The sequence below is a fragment of the Armigeres subalbatus genome, chromosome 3 (genome assembly GCF_024139115.2).
Source record: "Armigeres subalbatus isolate Guangzhou_Male chromosome 3, GZ_Asu_2, whole genome shotgun sequence".
NCBI classification, from domain to species: Eukaryota; Metazoa; Arthropoda; class Insecta; order Diptera; family Culicidae; genus Armigeres; species Armigeres subalbatus.
Window position 1 is genome coordinate 165,333,667 of NC_085141.1, and position 23,535 is coordinate 165,357,201.

General features: G+C 37.2%; 1 protein-coding gene across 8 annotated transcripts in view; it reads left to right on the plus strand.

Annotated features, from left to right (window-relative positions):
• The window catches only part of LOC134227894 (RING finger protein 44-like), a 77,721-nt gene that overhangs the window by 30,899 nt on the left and 23,287 nt on the right, over positions 1-23,535 (plus strand). For 5 of the 8 annotated variants that reach the window (XM_062709593.1, XM_062709598.1, XM_062709597.1 and 2 more), the window contains exons 1-3: positions 5,824-6,018; positions 15,573-15,854; positions 16,195-17,093. In XM_062709593.1, the coding sequence (XP_062565577.1) occupies positions 16,909-17,093 (185 nt within the window). In that variant the 5' untranslated portion in view covers positions 5,824-6,018; positions 15,573-15,854; positions 16,195-16,908. Of the gene's footprint in view, positions 1-5,823; positions 6,019-15,572; positions 15,855-16,194; positions 17,094-23,535 lie in introns of those variants that run through there. The other 3 variants (XM_062709594.1, XM_062709595.1, XM_062709596.1) reach the window with 2 other exon arrangements.

The window sequence follows — 23,535 nt, forward strand, 5'->3', positions numbered from 1 at the left end:
ATTGATTAAAACCATCTGTGTAAAAAGTGACCCCAGTGTATACATAGTGTGGTATCAGGGATTGGCTCCTCCTCAGTACCCCAAATGTCCTTTCCCCTAATGTCGTTTCCCAGAATAGGGCATACCTCCTAAATCACTACCTCCGATGAGAAGTAACTAACCCGAAAACCAATGCCGCCCTGGAAGACCATTACTTCGAAAACATCCCAAGTCAGATATTTCAAACAATGTGGATGGTTCTTGCAACAACCACGACATTATACCGCCGGAAATAAGTATAAAGACAACCATGATTTTCATACATTTTCATCATGATTGAGGATCGATATCTCGATTCGTAGCGATTCGATTTGGCTGAAATTTTACTAGGCATCTGTTTTTAACTTGAACTTTCGATCTTTGAGTAATATGTATACATCTCTGTTGATTTTGACCTCAAAATCTGGAAATAATTATAAAGACACCACTTTTTTATATGGAGCTCCATACAACGGAACTGTCTTTATAATTATTTCCAACAGAAACGCGTATAACCAGAATATATGCATAAATGTAACTATCATTGAATAAAAACTCAAGTCATTTTAGGCTTGTTGGTAAAAAATCAGCCCATTCGAATCGCTAAGAATCGAGATATTGACTTCCCAATATGGCCATTTTGTATGGAAACCGAGCTTGTCTTTATACTTATTTCCACCAGTGTATAGAAGGAGATACACAGTAAAATAGTAAAGAGGCTTAGATTGAACATGCTATACAACAACCGGCACCGTTTAAAACGGATCAGTACTTAGAATCAATTTTGGAAAATATTGATTCAAAACCTACTGAAATGACCAAATCAGATTTTTATGATGACTTGTCGCTTAGCTATACCACAAGAACCGCAACCACAACACTATCATATCTAGTCGGCACCATGCGCAAGGCCGCCCAAGCCGTATCATCAATAATATGCTTTTTGCTTCGGTTGTCATTTCCGGGGCTGCATTTTAGGAACAAAACCGTAAGCCAATATAAACACTCCGTGTCGTTGGTAAAAAGTGTTGAGGCTGGGATAATATGATCCATGTTTACTCTTCTAGTTATAACATCGCATATTTAATAACAATTTATTTATATCTGTTCAAATTTCAAAACGCCAACCAGTATTCATAATTCTTATCTCAATAAAGACTTCTCGATTCAACTTCTCGAACAACATCGATTTAGTATTTTCAATATAATTTTGCCATTAAAAAATCATAACTCTGCGTGGGATGAACGAAATTCTTTGCAACTGCAAGTGTCATGGTACTTGAGAACCACTGATACGTAGCATGCTTCATGTCATGGTACTTGAGAACCATGACACAAGTAATGACAATTATGTCCATCTCCTACAACTTTCTAGAACATTGTTCAATAGTTGGAACTGGTTTTCTATATGTTTCAACAGATTTCTTTCTTCGATATATTCAACAAATAACGTCGTTTTGCGTTTATACATGGCCATGGTTTATACATTGCCTTGGTAGAATGTAACATGCAACAATCAGAACGTCACGCGGCAACTACTGGCGTGTCTGGTCCTGTTGGTAGGCAGATACTCGACGTAATATTCATTTACAAGCCGAAATATTGTGGGGCATCGAAATTCGTACATGTAAAAACTTTAGTATAGAGAAGTCTTCAGAAAATACAAATTTTATACAAATAGAACGTTTGTCGTTTATACAGGTACACGAGCGCCTCTACTTTTGAAGTATTCCGCATTTACAGATGAAGAATTTCGAAAAACATGATGAAATTTTTTAATTTAATCAATCCCTTGTGAATCGAAATCCATCCAACTTGAACTGATTTCGAATCATAAGATCAAAATCCGTACAGTTAGTATTCTTTGTCTAAATATTCAAATTGAATCAGATCGATTGACTGAGCTACTATTGCAAATAGTTCAATACGTACCTTGAGAAGCGATCCCTTTGATTTTTATTCCGCTGATCCTAATTTATTCATTGCAATTTGCGATTTCAGCACAGATACTTTTGGTACAATTAAGATAAACACGCGATCAAATGGCACCTGAAACTTCGCGATCGCTGGATAGCGATTTGTTTCTGATTTTTGCTATTTTAATTTCAAAGCCTACTTTTCATTTCAATGACCGAAAAGCTCACTGTCAAGCATATGGCATTAATAAGATAAATTATTTATACCTACATTGATTACCATAAACATTTTCTAACTAATTGATATCACATGACGTTGACGGATTTCGGTGCTGCGCGGATTTCAGTTTCTCATGGTAGTTCATTGGATTTAAGATAGGTGAGTTTGAAGACTTAATTGGTTGAATTCTGCATCCTTTTTGATGAACTGAGATAAAATAACACGAATATTTTTTTCTCATCCTGTAAAATACTTGCATAATTTGCTTCGACAGAACTTTCAGAAAAAAATTTACGTTGGCGTTGAAGGCATACTTCGATCCTTGTATCAAAAATCACGTACATAAAGTAAAAAATTGGCATTTTTAATTTCTGAATTCATGGCGGAGTTCGCCAATTTATTTTATTTTTATATTCTAGGAAATAATATTACTGAGGAAGAGTAGTTTTCCCATAGTTTGTGGTTTCAGCGAATCCAATTTGGGAATTAATTTGAAGCTTCCATTCAAATTAGGGTAAATCACTACTTGGGCCTATGGACCCGGTTCCCGGCTCACTGCACAGAAAACTAATGATTTATACTGTTTGGAAGCCGTAGGTTTATGACTGATAATTTTAAAAAAGTCTCCCATTTATTTTTCACAATACTCAATATTTTTCAATCACTTATTTTACTTCTAATTGATCCAATTGTAGAAAAAAAAAATGTAGATTTCAAAATTTTGCTCTCCGATGCCACACCACTTTTACAAAACGGTATCATCGAATAAACACCTTCCTGAAAATCGTCACAGTGCTCGATACAACCATTGCTTGAAGCTGTTGATTACCACAACATAATTCTAAGCACACGCACTTCAATTATTCCTAATTGTTCGTTTCACTAGAACTTATTCAAACATATTAGAATACATTTTAAAATGTATTCTCAAACCGAACAAAAATTCACCTCGGCCCAAGAACTTCTAGCCGCACCGTGCTGCCAAAAGGCCAGGATTATGAAAATGATCCTTCATCGTTAATAGGAAAATTGTCTAATACGTTGACGCTATCATGTTATTTATAATTCTCTCGATTTCAAAAAGTGAAAAAAATATTGTTTTTAAGTATTTGGAAGAAATTTGGATGAGTAAATATAGCTTCTCAACCGAATAAAAATGATTATGAATACCGTAGACCCCCGATAATTTGAACGGTACCTCATTCAAATTAACGGGGTTCATTTTTAATTTGAACTTCTGGTTACTCTATAAGCATCAGAAAAACTGGTTTCTGGCTGCTCTCTTTGCTGGTTTGTTTTGATTCTGTGTTCCATTTCACGATGTTCCATTTTTCTTCTCTCGATTCCACGTGGTAAATGACGTTTGAACCATTTTTAATTTGAACGATGTTCAAACCAACGGGGTTCAAATTAAAAAGTGTTCAGATTAAAAACGGTCATATTACCGGGGGTCCACGGTATTACCATCTGGCATCTTGATGTCGTGGAACGTGCATATTTTTGTTTACGTCGCATTTTCTACCGTCCCGACTCCGAGAGAGAATGAGAGTAAAATGTTGAGAGATTGAGTGAAATTTTGCATGGTTTTTATGTATGGTTTTTATGTGTGCCGGAATGGCAATCGCTATGACAAATGAGTGCTGCACCTCGTTAATTTAAATTAAATAAAAGCTTTTTTGAACGATATTTAACACGAATAGCTATTTTTTATTGTGCATTTAGACCAAAGCTGTTTATATGACGCTGATGAACTGGCAGCAAGGCCCACTTCCGACGAGATTCACACGGAAAAATAAAATAAATATGCATCGCTGGACGGTGTTATCTGTCACAAAATCGAGCTTGTTTTGCCACTCACAACGTCGCTGGCACTAAATTGAAGTTCGGAAATCGATTTCCACACTTCCGAACGCTCTTCCAACAATGTGTTGCTGGCAAACTCAAATTTTGTTTTGACGTTCATGAAGTCGGAAGTAAGTTCGGAAGTAAAACGTCGGAAGTCGGAATACAATTTAGTGCTGGCGACACAATAAGTAAAAGTAAACCCCAATGCAGTATTATACAGCCCACAAAATTCAGGAAAAGTTGCTTCCTGTCATAAATATCAATTAAATAATGCAGTCGTACGCATGTTAGGCCGGGAATGGGGTAAGAAACCCTATATTCGAATTGGCCTGGTGCCGGTCTAGGCAATTTTCGGATTGGAAATTGTAAAAGTATCATCAAAACCTCGCCTCGAACCGAACCTCGAAAAGTACTAGAAACCTCGCAGTTAATAACTGTGGAAGTGCTTAATGAACACTAAGCTGCGAGGCGGGTCTGTCCCAGTAATGCCAATAAGAAGAAGACATCAAGAATATTTAAATCGAATCTTTAATAACAGTTTTAGAAAACTTCATAAATTATGTATGCAGACCTGCATTATTTACATCATAGAAATATTATCACACTCAAACTAAACTGAAGGTGAAAACATAGTCTGAATCCGATTAAGGCATTTCACGTAACAAGCGTCAACACACACGTTCCGTTCCAGTTCCGTGTTAAACTGTATGTCAACCTAGCTAAAAACTGCAAAGTGCTAATCAGTGCCTCATTTCCATATCACATTGAAAATCGATAATATCTGTGAGGGTAGGTGCATTTATTACCAAGAGTATACTGTTCAGTTATATATATTTATACATTTATTCCTGTTTAACACCATAATTCGCTCGAGTTGCATGACTTGCTTCCACACCTAGGCATAGAAAATTTGATAGCTGAGAGTTTTGTATATATACATGTATTATTTAATCGATTACTCAAAACAATGTACCTCTGTATCACAAAAAAAAAAGAAATCAAATAAAACTGTGTTCATCTATAGAATTTGGGCGTTTGAATTAATTCCGTTTGCATCACTAATCAATTTCGCTGCATTTGCAATTCTGGTAAAAAGGTTCCTTCCACTTCTTTACATGTCCGTAATAACTTGCGTCACGCAGATAGTAGCCGGTTTGTCCTTGATTGCTGTTGCACACCTGCAGCAGAATATTAACGAAGTCATTTCACCGAATTTTTTAAAGCGTTTTGCAGATGAGGATCAAAGCCTTAAAATGCTTTTTCAAATTGCGTTTTCAAACAGTGTGTGTTGCAAAGTGAATTACATGTTAAATACTACCGATTTTCTCACTGCAACGCCGCTTGATCTTCGGTGTCAAACCATTTGTCTAGTGAGGACTTCCGCAAGGACAAACCACTCTAATCCGCGCTAGGCTTGCGTGCTTTCTCCGGTAGCTATACCCCTCGCTTTTGTGGTTTTATCTTAGTTTTTTTGGTCGTGAATGTGCCATTTTATATCAGTGTTCCAAGCACACCAACACACTACGGGTAACAGCATTTTCTGCATTGTATGCAAACGCTTGACCAATCATCAGTAAGTAACGGTTGAGTATACAAAAAATAATACCTACGTTTTCGTTTATTAATTTCTAGATTCTAATATCACTAGTCCACTGTATTTTTCATCTTGTTTTTATTGCAGGTGCATTTGCAAACCAACTGCTGCAGAGCTTTTCGTATCCGCACATCCGACTCACTCTAACTATTTCTATATCTCTAACATTTGCACTGTAAAAAAAAACCAAATGTTTCAAGCTGAAACAGCATATCATCTTTAACCTCCAGCGAATCCTGCCTGCCCTCCCCTGTTCGATATCACATTAAACAATTACGATTGCATTGCAAGACGCCCGAGTTTAGCTCATTTTGTAGTTGAAAACAGAGAGGAAGTACACTCTCCTATTTGTAATGTTGTTTGGTGGTGTTTGGTGTTACGGTAGATTTCAATCATCCATGCATTTTTATTGCTCGCGGTGACAGGTTGGTATTTCATCTTTTACTAGTTGTCTAACTTTAAGGATACTTAGCTGATAGTTAATAATTATATTTTACTTTGAATTGGCTACTCAAACAACGAAAAAATATTAAATGCGTTGATACTATTTAAATAGAAAAAAATCCGTTGCAATGCACAGGACACTGATTTTCCGCGATGCTTCGTGCGTATTTTTCTTCGGGATTTTATAGCAAAAAGTAATACACAATGTTTTGAAAATCTTAAACGAATATTTGGTTAAAAATCAGCCGGTAGCGAAAAAATCGGGAAAAACTGTGAATCGTGTAAAAATAGAGTCCAGGGCTAAATGCTGTGACACAGTGCTACGACATGTGACGTTCTATGCACAATAGGGATGCTCAATTTTTTATGGAAGAAAAACTTATGTCAAAAATTTTGATGGGTTAATTGATTATTCGATTCTATTTGATGCCCTGATGCTCAGCACCCGATTGAAGCGATTTGGATAGGAAGAGTGGAATCGCCAACTTCCTATTGTTAACATCTCGTGGATAAAGGGTGGGCTCTTCTCCCCATCTATTGGGTCAATCTGGGTAACGAGGGCTAGATTTTATTATTGTATGTACGAACTTTCTTCTGGAAGGAGATTCTCTATTCATCCCGTGGGTTCACATAAGTGTCTTTGCTTATGGAACCACCCCACCCATTTTTGGCCCTTCATACAGGAGTTTGATGAAATATATACAATAGTATAATCATGATCAAATCGTTTGACAGATATGGCCAGTTCTATCGGCGGGTGCCTTGCTACAATAGATGGTAGTATCATCATCATCATCATCTATTTGATGCCCTGTTGCTCAGGGCAATATTGTATCCAAATCGGTCAACATTTGAGCGGTGTTAAACTTATATAAGAATCTATCAATTTCGCATATGCTCAATTATATAAATTTTGGTAGGTTCTTATACTGCATTGGTAAAGAATCTGAATTGTAAAAAAAAAGTTTTTCCTCCACCTAGCTTCGAACATGCACAGTTTGGGTCTGAGGCAAGGTACTCTACCACTGTACCACTCGACTCATCTCGGAAAGGAGTGGCTTTTAGCCTAAGTTAAACGGAAAATTATATTTCTTTTCAACTGTTTGATAGAGGAATTTTATTTAACTGTAACAAATTCATCTAAAAAATAAATCATTCATTGATCGCGTAAAAGAAACTTTTCGGGAACGATTTCAGATCACAGACTAGGGTATAAGAAAAATGGATTGACAGCATAAATCGTAGTTATTACTGAACGCTGGTTGCCAGAATTCAGCATGGTTTGCCCAAATAGCTACGATTTCTGATGTCTTCACTGTAACGCATCACTTCCTTTGCGAAATAGATTCGTCGGAAAAATAATCGGAAATGATTGAAAATGAATTTAAAAATTACAAAATTGCGAATGAAAAGAAGTCTTGGTTAACACTGGACCTGGTCCAATAGTAGAGAATACGCTGTTTACATTTTCTAATCTTATTTGTTGCAGTATGTGAACTTGTTGTTGTATTTTGATTAGAATGCTTATTCATATTTTAATCAAATAAAAAAGAGTTTGAACTATGTATTTGATTCTTTTGAAAGCCACTAAAATTAGAAATTCATCCTTTGCCGTCGATCGCAATACCGGGCCGATTGGCATGATTGAGGACATCCGTTATGATCTTGCGATGCCGGTACAGCTTTACGAAACAATTTTCGAGAACCGGAATAGACACATATTTGTAGTAGGCCAACAAATAGCCTGAATCAGCTAAGGCTGAACATCTGGACATGATATGCTCGATCGTTTCCCTCACTAAATTGCACTTCCTGCAGTGGTCCTCCACGTTTTTCTGCAATATGTAGTGCTGATAGTTCTTCGTCGCAATTACCCTGCCCTGGATGGCTGAAATGCCATGTTTTCGACGCCGCTCTGCCAATTATTCCAATTCCAGCTGATGGTGGTGCGTCTTATGCAATTTCTGGTGCTTCCACGATGCGATCATTTCGTCGACAGTTTTTATGATGCAGTTCAGCTGATAGTCTTTCTGCGTAAAATGCAGGGCACGGAATCCGTGGTCAGCTTCACACACAGTGCGATAGATTTTCTGCTGGTTATGGCGCTCCACGTAGTATCTTCGCAACTGCTGGATCTGGGAACCCAGAGCGTATAGTATATCGGTGACACCTCTTCCTCCTACTGCACGTGGAGCATGCGATGCTTGGCGAACGCCACTCGTACTGCTCGTTTTAACGCCCCAAGTCAGTCTTGCCCGAGGTTGAGTACCGTTTTGAAGCATTCCGCCATCCACCCGTGGACCGCTGTGAGTTTTTTCATACCGGAAATCATGCACAAAATCGGATCCTGGTGCAGTCCAATTCCTGGTACACCAGGTGGCTTCATGTATGTCTTGGGTGGCCATGTCTCCAATTCCACCGCAATTTCATTATTCTTCCTCCCACAGATTGGACCAAAACTGCGTGACATCTCCTATCTCCGGAAGGTCTTCGCCGAAGTTGGCTTTGTCGTTTTGGATGTAGTTGTTGAACTCCCTTTGGTTGATGTTGAACATTTGATAAACTTGACTTCAGCTCCTCGAAGTTCTACAGGGTTTTCGAGTACTGTGGCAAAATATTCTAATTAAGAATGCTTACGGCACTCGTCAACCGATACACAACCGATGGTCGGATTCGTCGAATTTCACGACATAATTCCGTAACTCGAAAACCATCAGCGCTAGAGTTTTGATGTCTTCAGAAAAAATGATCTACAAGAAAAGATCTATTTTTGGTGTAAATTGCCATTAGGGTGGCCCTTTTGTTACAATTTTTCTGGAATTTACTTTAATCTTCCGAGTTAGAGGATCGTAGAAGCTGTAGAAAATTTAATTTTAAGCATTTTTGCATAAAAACATTTATTTCATGTCATACATTAAATGTTTTATGACAAGATTACTAAATTTAAATAGCGTGGTTCTAAAAAAAACAATTTTTATGTTCTACTTTCTTTAATTCAAATTACAGTGAACTCTCCCTTACTCGATACTGAAGGGACCATCGAGTTAGGGAGGTATCGAGATAGGGAACACATTTATATTTGGCCGAATGCCGTTAAACCGAACAGTTAAAATTGGTTTCCTTATTAAGTGAAGTGAGAAGAGAGATGTTCGAAGTGAATGTTGAACAGCCAGAACTGAGAAGTGAGAAATGAGATTTTTTTTAAATGGGTACAGAGTATTGAGAACTGAGTACTGAGAAACGGAAGTGAGTATTGAGTAGTGAGATGTGTGCAGTAACATGTGAGTAGTGGAAAGTGAGAAATGAGAAGTGAGAAGAAAGGGGTGAGAAGTGAGTTGTGATAGTTGCGAAGTAAGAAAAATGATGTGAGTAGTGAGAAAAACAGAAGCAAGGAGTGAGAAGGAGAGAGGATAATTATGAGGTGAGAAGCGAGATGTTAAGTAGTGAGAAGTGAGTGGAGAGATATAAGACAGGAGAAGGAGACAGAAAAAGGAAGAGAAAAAAAGAAAGGAGGAAAAAGAAAGAATATCGTTTCTCACTTCTTGTTTCTCGGTCTCACTTCTCATTTCTTATTACTCCCTTCTTATAACTTACTTCTCACTCTTAATTTCTCACTTTTCACTTCTCATTACTTACTTCTTACTTCTCTCTCCACACATTTGGCGTCTCATCTCCCTTTTCCCACTACTCACTTCTCACTTTGCACTCCCCACTATGAATTTCTGACCTCTCACTTCGCACATTTCATTTCTATTATCTCATTTTTCACTCCTTACTACTCACTTATAACTTTTTATATCTCACTTCTGACTTCTCATTTCTCACTCATCACTTTTCACTTCTCACTATTCGCTTCGATCTTCGTACCCTAAACTTCTCACCTCTCATTTTTCACTTCCCACTACTCACCTCTCACTACTTGCTTCTCATTTCTCACTTTGAATTTCTCACTTCTTACTTTTAACTTTTCATTTCTCACTATTAATTTCTCACTTCGCGCATCTCACTTCTCACTTCACACATCTCACTTCTGACTTCGCACATCTCACTTCTGACTTCGCACATCTCATTTCTCACATCTTATTTTTTACTTCTTACTTCTCACTTATAACTTCTTATATCTCACTTCTGACTTCTCATTTCTTACTCATCATTTTTCACTTTTAACTTTTCACTTCTCACTATTCGCTTCGATCTTCGTACTCTAAACTTCTCACTTCTCACCTCTCATTTCTCACTTCCACTACTCACCTCGCACTTCTTACTTCTCATTTCTTGCTTTACTTTTCTCACTTCTAACTTTCCATTACTCACTATTAATTTCTCACTTCTCACTTCGTGCATCTCACTTCTCACTTCTGACTTCGCACATATCACTTTTCATTTTTCACTTTTCACTTCTCACATATAACTTCTTATATCTCACTTCTGAGTTCTCATTTCTCACTTATCACATTTCAATTCAACTTCTAACTTTCCACTTATCTCTCCTTCCTTCATACTTTTCACTTCTCATAACTCTCTTCGCACTCCGAATTTCTCACTTCTTACTCTGTATTTTCTACTTCCTACTACTTATTTCTCACTTCTTACTTCAAACTTCTCACTTCTCATTTCTCACTTCTCATTTCTCACTTTCCATCTCTCACTTTTAATTTCTCATTTCTAACTTCTCACTTCTCATATCTCACGTCTCATACCTCACATCTCATATCTCACTTCTTATTCTTCACTTCTAACTTCTTATTTCTCATATCTCATTTCTCACTTCTCACTTTTCACTTCTAAGTTCTAACTACTAACTATGTCGTGCATGTACTGCTTCTAACAACATCGAGTTAGCGAGGTGAAAATGCTTTAGAAAATTACTTCGACTTAGAGAATATTGAGTAAGGGAGATATCGACTTACGGAGAGGGCGCAATATGCTAGATTCAAGGGACTTTGAATTTCATCGAGTTAGAGAAAATATCGAGTTACAGAATATCGAGTTAGGGAGAGTTCACTGTATTTTCAAGAACTGTCTTAGCATCGCTTTACGGTTTTTGGATAGCTCTTCTTTTGGTTACATAAGATGATTGATAGCTGCATTTTCAACCATGTTATAGCCTTTTTACATGTAAAATTTTTATTTTTCTGAGCGTTCTACTGCACTTCCGGTGGATGCATAATTGTCCCATGTTTGCTGGGATTCCCTATATACAGGGGTTAGACAAAAAGGTTATTGAGATAGGCAAAATTTTGTTGAAATTCGAATCAGAAAAAGACGATTTTGATAAAACCGGGACCATCGGACGCGGAAACTCTTCTAGTATTCTGTCTTTATGCAGAACCTCAGATTGGCCCTTGGCCACCGGAGATGTTCCGGATTTTCCGATGGTATGTTCAAAATGCATTTTTTGTACTGCTTGTCATTTTATGTGACGTTTACTTTCATCATGTTTTATATTTTCTCCATAAATTAGAACTAATATGCCGGCCAATGCTGGCTGTAGATCGAGAATTCATATAAACCACGCAGAGATATGGTCATTTCCGTAAAAACGTAAAATAGTTATCAAACCACACTGGTGGCAAGTGTACGTTTTTCAATATCTGATGATGGCTGAATGGAGTAAGCCGAAACGTTATTAGAAAACGGAAATTGTGTATTTTTGATCACCGATAAAAATCAACAAACCATATAAAGTTTTACGGTGACCAAAACCCCACCAAATACTTGTATAATGAATCGAGGACCTAAAAAATATATCTTTGGTACAGGCTGTCGAACATCTCTAATTTTTATTATGTATTAGTAAAATTAGAAGATCAATTAAAGAAATTTAAGCAGGGAGTCGTTGAAAACTCTCACTTAGAGATTGCGGAAATCAATTTGTTATTCTGCCATATAAAATCAATTTATTCTAAATTCTTCACTCAAGTAGCGCTTGTAAGCATTTATTTTGTGAGAACACTTTGAAAATCGGTCTAGTAGTTCAAAAGCCGCGATTTAAAAAAAAATCAAAAATTTTGATTTTTTTATTTGCGGGTCCACCCGATCTATATGTAGTAATTTTGTCATAAAACATTACCTATATGAGATAAAATGACAGTTTTTTCAATCAAAAATGCTTAGAATTAAATTCTATATAACTTTGTAGAATAGTACGATCCCCTAACTCGAAAGATTACAAAAATACATTTCAAAGAAATGTCGCAAATGATCACCCTTACATCAAAAATAGATCTTTTCTTGCCTCCTCTTCCTCTTCTAGTTCCATATGCACTTCCTGCTTGCTGTACTCTACGTCTTCAGGAGTAGTCATATTCTATGACATAATATCTCTCTGGGTGTGTAAAATTTGTTCTGGTCAAGCTAAGTTGCAAACCGAGGAAACCTCTTATTGAACATCTCCAGCAATCCTGGTCTGCCGGACATATCCGTTTCCATCCGGATGCAAACGTAGTAGCAATGGATCACGCACTGATTCATCACCCTTGTGATCACATGATCAGTTGCCATCGGCGGATTGACGTCGATCATCCACAGCAACATCACCAGGTGCAACATTGCCTTGGCAAATTCTTCTGCTGCCGTTTCCGTTTTGCCTTGGCGCATCATGTAAACCCCGGATTTCTTGGTACTCCAAAACGTTATCGAGTTTGACCCAAAGTATTAGAACAATCAGAACTATTGAAATGTCCTCATCATCGGTATTTACCCAGAACGGTTCAATAAGTAAGTGGGGCCCTCCTTAGCCGTGCGGTAAGACGCGCGGCTACAAAGCAAGACCATGCTGAGGGTGGCTGGGTTCGATTCCCGGTGCCGGCCTAGGCAATTTTCGGATTGGAAATTGTCTCGACTTCCCTGGGCATAAAAGTATCATCGTGTTAGCCTCATGATATACCAATGCAAAAATGGTAACCTGGCTTAGAAACCTCGCAGTTAATAACTGTGGAAGTGCTTAATGAACACTAAGCTGCGAGGCGGCTCTGTCCCAGTGTGGGGATGTAATGCCAATAAGAAGGTTCAATAAGTATGTGCGCATCATGCAAAACAAAGCCAATAAGTACTCCAAAAAGTTCTCGAGTTCAACCCAAGGTATCTATCGGATCAACCAAGGGTTTTGAAATGTCCTCAGCATCGGCATATACCCAATCCGGTTCAATAAGCATATGATTTTAATCCAGTCCGATGGTTTTTTTGACTTGGCGTTTAAAAAGTTTATAACTTGTATTGCATGCAGATTTGTTTTTCGGTATATAGCAACAATGGAGTCACACTTGTAGACGGTCAAGCTGCAATGGACGTTCCGTTTTATGGTAAAAAATCTTATTGGATTTCAAAATGTGTACTGGATGACGATGCATCAATTTTGAAAGAAGCTCGCATTGTAATTTATTTTGATAGTATGTCAAAAGGAGCCCTTGCACTATGGGGAAAGGGTGGCCATTAATCGAAAAATTTACTATCTCCTATTTGTCTAATTTATATATCATATGAAAGTATATACCCTAGATAAGAGAAACGGAAAATATTGAAGCGCTATGTTTATTATGTCAAAAGATATGGGCTGGCGAAGTGAAAAAAGCTGATAAAAATAAAAAATCGTTCCTTACTTTGATTTGTATGTTATGAAGTCAATTTTTCTCCAAATATAAAGTTTTATATACCATTTCAAAGCTGAAAACTTTAGCTTTTTGATGGTTTAGTTTATTTTGCACGCAAAGGTTAATATCAAAAAGTTGTAGAAGAAAAACTTTAACTATCATAATTCTTCGCTATAAAATGGTCCCGCAAACCTAATGTCCTCAAATGTCCCCTCATCTGTAAATTGGGGATTGAAATATAACGCTAATAGCACCTTTTAGTGAGTGCTTTGCTTGCGCATATTTGCGCTTTTACGAGAACGCTGCAACCAAAGTTTTCTTGAAAATTGTGGGTTTTATACTCTATATCTCGTAAGTCGTAATGATTAGAAAATTAACAACATTATTTCTAGAAATATGGTTGTTTGCTATTTTATGCAAGCTGTATTGTAAACAAACAAAAAAAAATGCCAAAAAAAAATTGAGATTTTTTTTTCTTTTCGCCAGTGACATGTTTTGAAGGGTTAACGATGGCCTTTAAAGTGTTAAAACGAGTCCATAAATATTCTTTCGCATAATATATGTTGCATAGAAACAGTTTTCAATGAAACAATATTTTCGGCCGCTCATTTGTATGAGAATTCCCCATAGTGCCTCGGTGCATCGAAATAAGCCCTGATCGACACTAGTTGCCTTCCCTTTTGACCAGAACAACTAGGCCTAAGTTCTAGAATCTGTGATTTTAACATACACTTTACTAGTTGGTTCGCTAATCAACATCACTAGTTCCAGTCAATAATGAAGAAGTAACTAAAAATATTCAATAAGATCAATATTTTGAAGTTCAATACAATCTCTGCCATTACAAATCTCTGTCTTAGGTACCCCCTGGAACCAGTCAAGGTACCGCTTAAAGTACATGTACCAGGTTGAGTTATAAAATAATTATTGTACACACTTTCATTGCTCACTGTTTGTAAATTTGAGACATGTTTCTTTTACATGTGTTACTGGATTCTTCACAAATACTGAAAGCACACCATACATAACTCTTTCGATGGTGGCGTGCTAAATAAAACCAGCACAACATTTTCATTTTAACTAATTGAAAGCATGAAGTGCCAGAAATTGTTGAAAGAACAGCATAGAACGCCATAAACACGTCACCAGCCGTACGGAAACAGTGCCAGGCAAACCGCTCCACGTTCAAGTGTATTCTTCTCCTACAAATACAAAAAGGGCATAACGAGGTATCATTGTTTCCAAACAAATCCTTGTCATCGTATGCCGTTGGTGCTCAAGTTCTATACAAAAAGTTTCCATATTCATTCCAACAACGTTTCCATGTACCAGAAGCGCCTGGCCGGATAATAATGGTACAGAAATATACGAGGACGCATGAGCACAACTCCGGAACCGTGCCATGCGCATCATCGAGGCCACTGCCTTTTGATGTCGTGTCGTGGTGGCCCAGGACAGCATAAATCCTCACATTTCGTAGCACTGTAGAAGGGGCTCAATTGAACGCCGTCGTCGGTTGAATGGCGTGAAAAGTCAAAGCTGGGACTATAGCTACGACGGTGCGCTTCTTCTCTTTTCCCCCGATTGGGCCAGCTGTTTGTTTCTTCGCGGAGAATTACAATTCCCAAAGATATTTTTTTTATTTACGCTCTTGTTGATAAACAGTTCAAAGTAATATAACGATGTTTGCGTACGGCTAAAGCCAAACCGAAAAGCATGCATACGAATGGGAGCGCATAGAGAGCTATATCTTTCGTGTCCGCTTTGTGCGTCTAGTTTAAGGTTAACTTCGTGCGTTTTCTTATATAATTATTACTGAGGAGCTTACCGCATACCCAGCGCGGCGGACACATTGTACATTGAAATCGAAAGTTCAGACAGTGCAATAAATTAACATTTTCCCATCGTTTCTCTCCGTTTTCTTATCCGATTCTCTTCGGCAGACTTTCTGGTCAGCGTCTGCCGCCCAGATCTTGTGAGTGGATGCCAAAATCGATTCTTGAAGCCCAGGCTACCGAGCAGAAGTGGTTTCGTGAAGAAGACAAGAAGTTTCCCGGCAACGGACAGAGAAGTTGCGCCAAGGTGCTGTACCCCCGTTAATCCGGAAACAAACAAAAGCTGAACGATAAATTACTGCGGTAGTCGCACCACGCCGTGTCCTGATAGCGTTGGAACGCTCACGAACACCAAACAGCGTCACATGCGTCTTGCTTCTGGGTGAACGGGTATTAAATAGCAGTGTAGAATAACGCTTCAGTCATTCCATGTCGTATCAATGTTCGATTCCTTTTATAGATATCTATGAATTTGAAAAAAAAAACATGTTTTATAATCGTAACAGGTATTAGGAAATGCCCAAAGTATAGAGGAAGGCTCCAAACTTCTCAGTCGTTAGTCAACTGTTAATGTGATACATCACATAGAAAATTCAATTGATTCGATATGGAATGACGGTAGAAGAAAATTCGACCACGTTGCCACCGCACACATTTTCCCCGTCCACCCGCATGGGTGACCCCTTTCCTTTCTGCGTCGTTATTAAATTCATCACGTGTTTGCTTTCAGTTTTCCCCTATTGTGCATCCATAAACTGGTGGTGACGCGTCCGTGGAACACTGTGGACCGTGAAGCAGCCGCGTACAACAAACAACATCGATGTCAGTGTATGTCAGTGTCTTTAATGTGTAGGCAAAGGCAAAGCAGACCTCGAACGATTTAGGTTTGCGACCCATGAATGAATTAGACGATTGTACTCCATAGAAGCGTAATAAACGAAACAGTTCGTGAATTGCATCGTGCCCGAATGTATGTGATCTGTATTCTTGAGGCCTCAATGAAATAAAGTGTTACGTGAATTCAAGACCATTTTTAAGGTGCATGAAGCCGGCTTCATTGGATAATTGCAAATAGAAATCTCCGTTCTCGACTAGCGTTGCCCGCCCTTTGTGCAAGTGGTCAGCAAACTAAAATAAACATAGGAAAAGAAAAAAATCAAAGAAGCTGGGAAAATAAACAATACAAGCACGGGCAAAATATTCAGCGTAAAAAAATCTTCATTTATTTTATATTCCTCGCCTGATGAAAAAAGCTGCTCAGAAGAAGAGTGACTTCGTAGTTGCTGTTTGAATATAAATCTGTACCACGGAGAGTGAAAACAAAGAAGACTAATATCCTGTGCGTACCCTGAACGTTGTAACAATACTTTTGGGGTGTGCAAATTATTGTAAAAAAAAGTGATTGTAGCAGACCGAGAAATAGTGGTGGTACGCACATCCAACCATGAATCCGGGCCATTCGGGAACGTCGAGGCGACCGTACTCACGGGGTGCCGCCCCAAGAAATCGCTCTCGCATGCCGTTCTCTCCTCATCACTCGCACCATTCCAATCGCAACCATGGCGGTGGCGGCGGCGGTCACAGCCAGTCCTGGTACAACAAGGACATGGAAAACAGCTTCAACTACGGGTGAGTGTTTTGCATTCAGAAGCATGATCTTGCGGAGAGCTGACCCGCAGCAGCTCTTGCGCTCGGTATTTCGTAGCCTTACACACGTTGATTCATATGGTCAGGAATGAAGAGATTTGTACTAAAGATAAGGAATTATACCTTTCTGAATGGTAGTAAAATTTCAACCAAACTGTCGATTCATAAACAGCATTACGTAGTAGAAATTGGACTAATTTAAGCAACATTTTACGTATGCGAACGGCTGTTTGCATGACTTTTTTATGTAGTGTTTTGTACATTGATAGCAATATTGGATTAAAAGCTGAAGTTCGATCGGCTGACTAATGGTTTAAAAAATAATTTAACGGAATCAAACAATCGACAAAATACGCGTGAATGAATAGAAGGATTTGAAATATGCCCATACTTTTCGATAATTTGCCAAATTTTAAAATTATTCTTATATTTGTTAAAATTTGTTTCCTCTACCTACCATGATAACGAAAAGTATAATTTCTTATAAGATGTTATTACTCAATTTATTAGTGATGCGATTTACAATTTATTATTTGAATATCAATATAAACATGCATTTGAAGTCATTTACATAAAATTAGGTGGTGTAAAGTAGGTGGCCAACCGATTTACTAACTCTGTTTTGGTACATAATGTTAAAATATCTCAGCGCATGTGTTAAGTTAAGAAAATGTAAGTAGATTCAATCGGCAGTAGATTTTCGTTCCAATTGATCTGATAATGTTTTTATAATGCCATAGATAAGTTTAATCAATGTCAAATAACTCAATATCGATTCAAAACAACTAAACTAAAAAAATCGTTCTAATTTATAATTACTTGCGTTTGCTTTCCATTGAATTGTTACTCACATATCAAAATTTCTATAAAATGTATCGATAATAACAGAAGTAGATATACATATTCAGATGTTTTGGTGTTTTGGATATTTGGGGTCTCAAAAGTAAGCGCAGAAACAATTTATTTGTGAAGATTTACCTGAAAACTGTATGTTTCAAACTTGTTTTGCTCTGTTTTGCATATCTTTTCTCTCTTGAAAACTTGTCTATGACCGCCATTGCATGAGTGTGCATCTTGTGTGGCGAACACAATGGATACACTATGCTTAGGAAGTCGAAAAAGTTGCCCACCCGAAAACGAAAAAACCTCGGCAAGCCTCGTTGGATAAACGTACAACTCGTGCTGAAACAATCATCTTTTTGCAACTTGTTGCACAAACTACTATTGTGATTTCAAAGAATATGCGGAAACTATAATTCCGAAAAATTTAATCCAGGATCCTTCCAAAACAAAACCTAACGCGTTTCTAAAAGTTTGGCGATTTTAAATGTTCAATGCAGAGATCGTGACGAAAGGAGTCGGCGGTTTGAATATTACCAATATCCGCGTGATTTATTTATCCGTACGTTATGGATCCTTCTTTATTTAGCATAACAGAACAATTTGAAGAATGAGTACAATATGATAGCAAACAACCGAATAAATAACTATAATTAAATCTTTTATTATAATTGAAATTGTGGAAAGTAGGTACAAAATTAGTTCGTCATGCTATTCTATTTTGCATTGCTTACACAATCAAAAATCTAATGAATATTGAAAAATGAATCTTCTTTTGAAATTATGGGGAGTTTATTCTATTGATACAGGTGAAGATCCTAAAGAGTTTTCAGTTGAATTTTTTTTGAAGATGTTGGAGGATTTCCCAGTGATGCTCTGAAAGGAATTCCTGAGAGATATTGCTGAAGTTATTACCGCAGGAATTCGTTGATGAATACCTGAAGGAATTCCAGGAAAAAATATGTGATTTCCTGCAGCAATCCAAAAAGTAGTTCCAGGAGGATTTCCATGAGAAGTTTCGACAAGAATTCCAGTAGGAATATTTGGAGAAACTCCAAGAATAATTCCTAAAGCAGTTAAAGAATTCACTTTGAATTCCGCTCCCCAGGAATTCGTTCTGAATTTCCCCAGGAAAATTTATTCTGAATTCCCCAAAAAATATTGAATTCTCAAAAAACATAAATTTTAAAAGTCCAGGAAGGATTCTTGTAGAAATTTCAAATAGATATCATGGATCAACCTTATAAAGAATTCCTGCAGGAACCCCAGGAGGAATTCCTTGATGAACTGAGGACGGAATTCTGGAGGAGCTCCACTAGAAATTTCAAAATTTCCTGGGGGAATTGTGACTGAATTCTTGGAGGAGTTCTGAATGAATTCTTGGGAAATCCAGAATGAATTCCTGGGGATTTCTAGTGATGTACTTAATATTATAATTAAAAAAATATTCTAATAAAGGCATAAAAAAAGAATCACGGGGGAAATCAAAATGAATTCCTGGAAAAATTCAGAATTAATTCCGGGCGGGAAGCAAAATTAATCCCTTGGGGAATCCAGAATGAATTCCTGGGAGAAATCAAAATGAATTCCTGGGAAATTCTTGAAGGAGTTTAGAATGAATTCTTGGAGGAATTCGGAGGTATTCAGAGTTAATAGGCAGGAGAATGCATGATGAATCAAAATGAATTCCTGGGAAATTCCTGGAGGTGTTCAGAATGAATTTCTGGAGGAATTTAGAATGATTTCCTGGAGGAAATCCGGGTTAACTTCTTGAAGAATTCAGGATTTTTTTGAAGAATTCAGGATGGATTCTATGAAGAATTCAGGAAGAATTCTTGAAGGAATTCAGGATAAATTCATTCTGAATTCCTCCAGGAATTTATTCTGAATTCCTCCTGCCTATTCAGTCTGAATTCCTCCTGCCTATTCAGTCCGAATTCCTCCAGGAATTTATTCTGAATTCCTCCAGGAATTTATTCTGAATTCCTCCTGCCTATTCAGTCTGAATTCCTCCTGCCTATTCAGTCCGAATTCCTCCAGGAATTTATTCTGAATTCCTTCAGGAATTTATTCTGAATTCCTCCAGGAATTCATTCTGAATTCCTCTGGAAATTCACTTTAAATTTCTCCTGAAATTAATTTTAAATTCCTCTAGGAATTTACTCTGAATTCTTCTAGGAATTCATTCTGAATTCCCCCAATAATTTATCCTGGATTCCCCCGGGAATTCCTCCTGAACTCCTCCAGGAATTCATCCTATAAGTCGAGTCAAGTACGGGACACTGAAGACGACCTTACTGTTGAGGTCGAAATACGTATCTGTCAAGGTACAATTAAGTGGTGGAATTAAATGTGATTGTACAAACTCGTCTTATGACAAGTGAAGACATTCCACTAAAAATAATTTTCTTAACATTCATCCTGAATTCCTCCAGGAAATCATTCTGAATTCCTCCAGGAATTCATTCCGAATTCCTCCAGGAATTCATTCCGAATTCCTCCAGGAATTCATTCCGAATTCCTCCAGGAATTCATTCCGAATTCCTCCAGGAATTCATTCCGAATTCCTCTAGGAATTCATTCCGAAGTCAAATTGACCTGGAAATTGGAGTTGACCTTAATTAAGTCAAATAATCAACTCAGACAATAAAATGAGCCATTTCATTGTTGGTGAAGATTGAAAGCATGGAAATTTTGGTAATAACTTGTACAACATCTTATGAGTTCATTTGACAAAAAAAAGTACAAGCATTTGGAGGAATTGAAGCATTAAAGTGAAGAGTTAGGCGTAAATCAATCTTACTTATTGTATTATAGACCCATGAATATTCATGACAATCGGTTGATAGACTTAGTTTGACGAGTAGTGCACGGTGATGCTATTTGATTCCGTACACCACTTAGAAGGGGAGCACATGGGGTGAAAATTCGGAAACAGCTCTTACCTAATAAGCGTATCGCCCATAACTTATAATTGCACTGTACATCCAGATTTTTCTCACGCCATGTTATGTATTGATAGCTTGCAAATTAATGTATTCCAAGTGATTGCAAATCATTAGGTAAGAAGCGACAAAATGTATTGATTGGTTATCGGACCGAACAACAACTGCGCTCAATGCGAACCTTCTCCAGCCTTCCGTGGAACGGTAGCTCAAAACAACTTCGTCCCCTCTAAACTACATGGAAATGACCCGAGGAAGAAACGGATAATAACACCAGCCACATTCTAATCTGCGGTAATGTATGTAAAATAATTTGCTTTATCACCACCTACTTAATACTTTTTTAAGAAAAAATGTCTTAAACAATAATTCCAAAATTGTAAATCGCATTACTGAGAAAATTGAGTACAAAACCACATATGTTTAATAATCAATCCTGAAAATGTAAGGCTTACACCATTTATTTTTTATCAAGTTTACTTCACCAGAGGCGATTTGTATCCAACCGTTATCCTTTAAACCAGCTAAAACTGAAAAGCCAGTTCTGTTTCACACAGTGGTTTTGGTTCACGTTGTGCTAGTGTAATGCTATTGACTAAGGCTACATGCATTAATAATTATTGGAATATGGAGTTACAATAAACACCTTAAAGTGCATCACAATTAATATCAATTTACGAATGCATCCTAGAGTACTTGTTTGGAAGATGGAATATTTCTCATCAGTGTTACTTTTTCCTGTGTAGTTTTAAATTCACCTTTCTGCTGCCAAGTTCCTCATTTCGATTACATAATTTGAATATAAAGAGTGGATGAATGGTTCCAAGCTTATTTGTTACTACTTCTCGCCGAAACACGCAATACGTTTGTATCATATAGAGTAATGGTTCTTTTAGTTCGCATCTCATTCCTTTCTACATTGTGACTCGAAAAACACTTTAAGCGCATCAGCAGTTTGAATTTCTAGGAAGGTTTACGTTTCACAGCACTAAATAATAGGAATCAAAAAAGGTTTTAAAACTTCTCGAGCACGATTATTCAAAGGGTTGTAATTGCTTAAAAACGAAAATGAAATCATATTTTGGAAATTAGCAACTTACATTGTTCAATTTGTAAATCGCCTTGCAGAATATAGCAGATATGTCATGCTGTCGGTTCTTTTACTCAAATTTAGATCATTTACTTTTACAAAAAAATATTGCCCATATTGTCTAAAAAATATTTGTTTGTTTGTTTATATTTGTTCATATTTTCCATAGTTTTTTTTTTAACACATACCAGAAAGTTAAAAAGCATAAGAACAATTAATTGGGGTTTTCAAAGTGCTTATTCTAAATATTGGAAATAAGCCATCATACAATCTACATTTTAAAATATGCGACACAGCAGACAACAAATAGCATTAATTTATAAAACTGTAAATGAAGTACAACAAAGCAAATGATAAAATTCTATTTTCAGTAGGAATTAGAAACACACATTCACACATCGAATCATGTATGCACAGAGAAATAGTCGTCCCACTCTAGATATGTATGACCCATCGTTCACTTTTTTTAACGGCGTATTCATTTTTTGTAGGTGGTTAATCGGCAATCGGTGGCGGTGCCATGTGTACCATTGGTTTTGCTAGTGCTTGTCGTTAGTGCACTACTGCCATCTGCTAGCCGCTTGTTCACACACAGCATTGAGTGATAATGTTTCCATGATGATCGATTAGATTGCTTTTCAAGTGTGACGTCTGTTTCTCTGGGCTGCTGTTTTCCTCCAATTTTAGGTACTTTCTGTTTCATAAAGCTTTTTTATTTGCGTTTTAAGGGTTGGAATGTCTACTTTTATTAATTACTTGATAAATAATAAAATGATCATTTTTATTTTTCTATTAGGATGTCCAGAATTATGGAAAATCTACTTCTACTTTAAAAATATTTCTTTTGATAATGAGATTTACTGCGAAGGTTTTCAACGACTCCGTTTTTTATGGATATACAAATTTTACATATCAAAGTTTTAGAACTGTTAAGCCGTTCTGGAGATACAATTTTACAAATATAAATTTCGTTGATTCGCCATCAGTGATAAAAATACTAGCATTACGATTGCAAAAAATACACTACTGGACTTACGCTGCATACCGAACCGGCTTTACTGCGTTTTTTTGGCACTTTTTTTTTGTTTACAAGTACATACATATGTGGCAGAGTAAATGCAAAGAGTATAAAAAAATCTTCGTAAATATCGATCACGATTGCGAGTTTTTGCAGTTTCTTCGAATACGAAGGACTACATGTGTTCTTGTTCGACCAAAATGGACAAAAATGTGTTCTTGCTCGAACATCCGTACCATTTGCCAATGACATGTTTCCTTGCCATTAAACGTCATTTCGAGATTTGCTATCTTGTTTTTTTTTTGCGGGTTTTGCCTAAAATACGTTTGGAGGTAATTAGCGTTGCATCTATTATGTTGGGGAGCATATAAACACTATGGTGAGCCACCATGCGTCTCCATGTACGTGTTTGCTTAGTGCGGGGAAAACGGAAATCTGCAACCATACCTCTGAGGGAGGTAAGTCAAGTACACTCGGGTCGCTTTTTTACGTGGTTTGTTTTTGGTAATCTCTGGCCATTTAATTTATTAT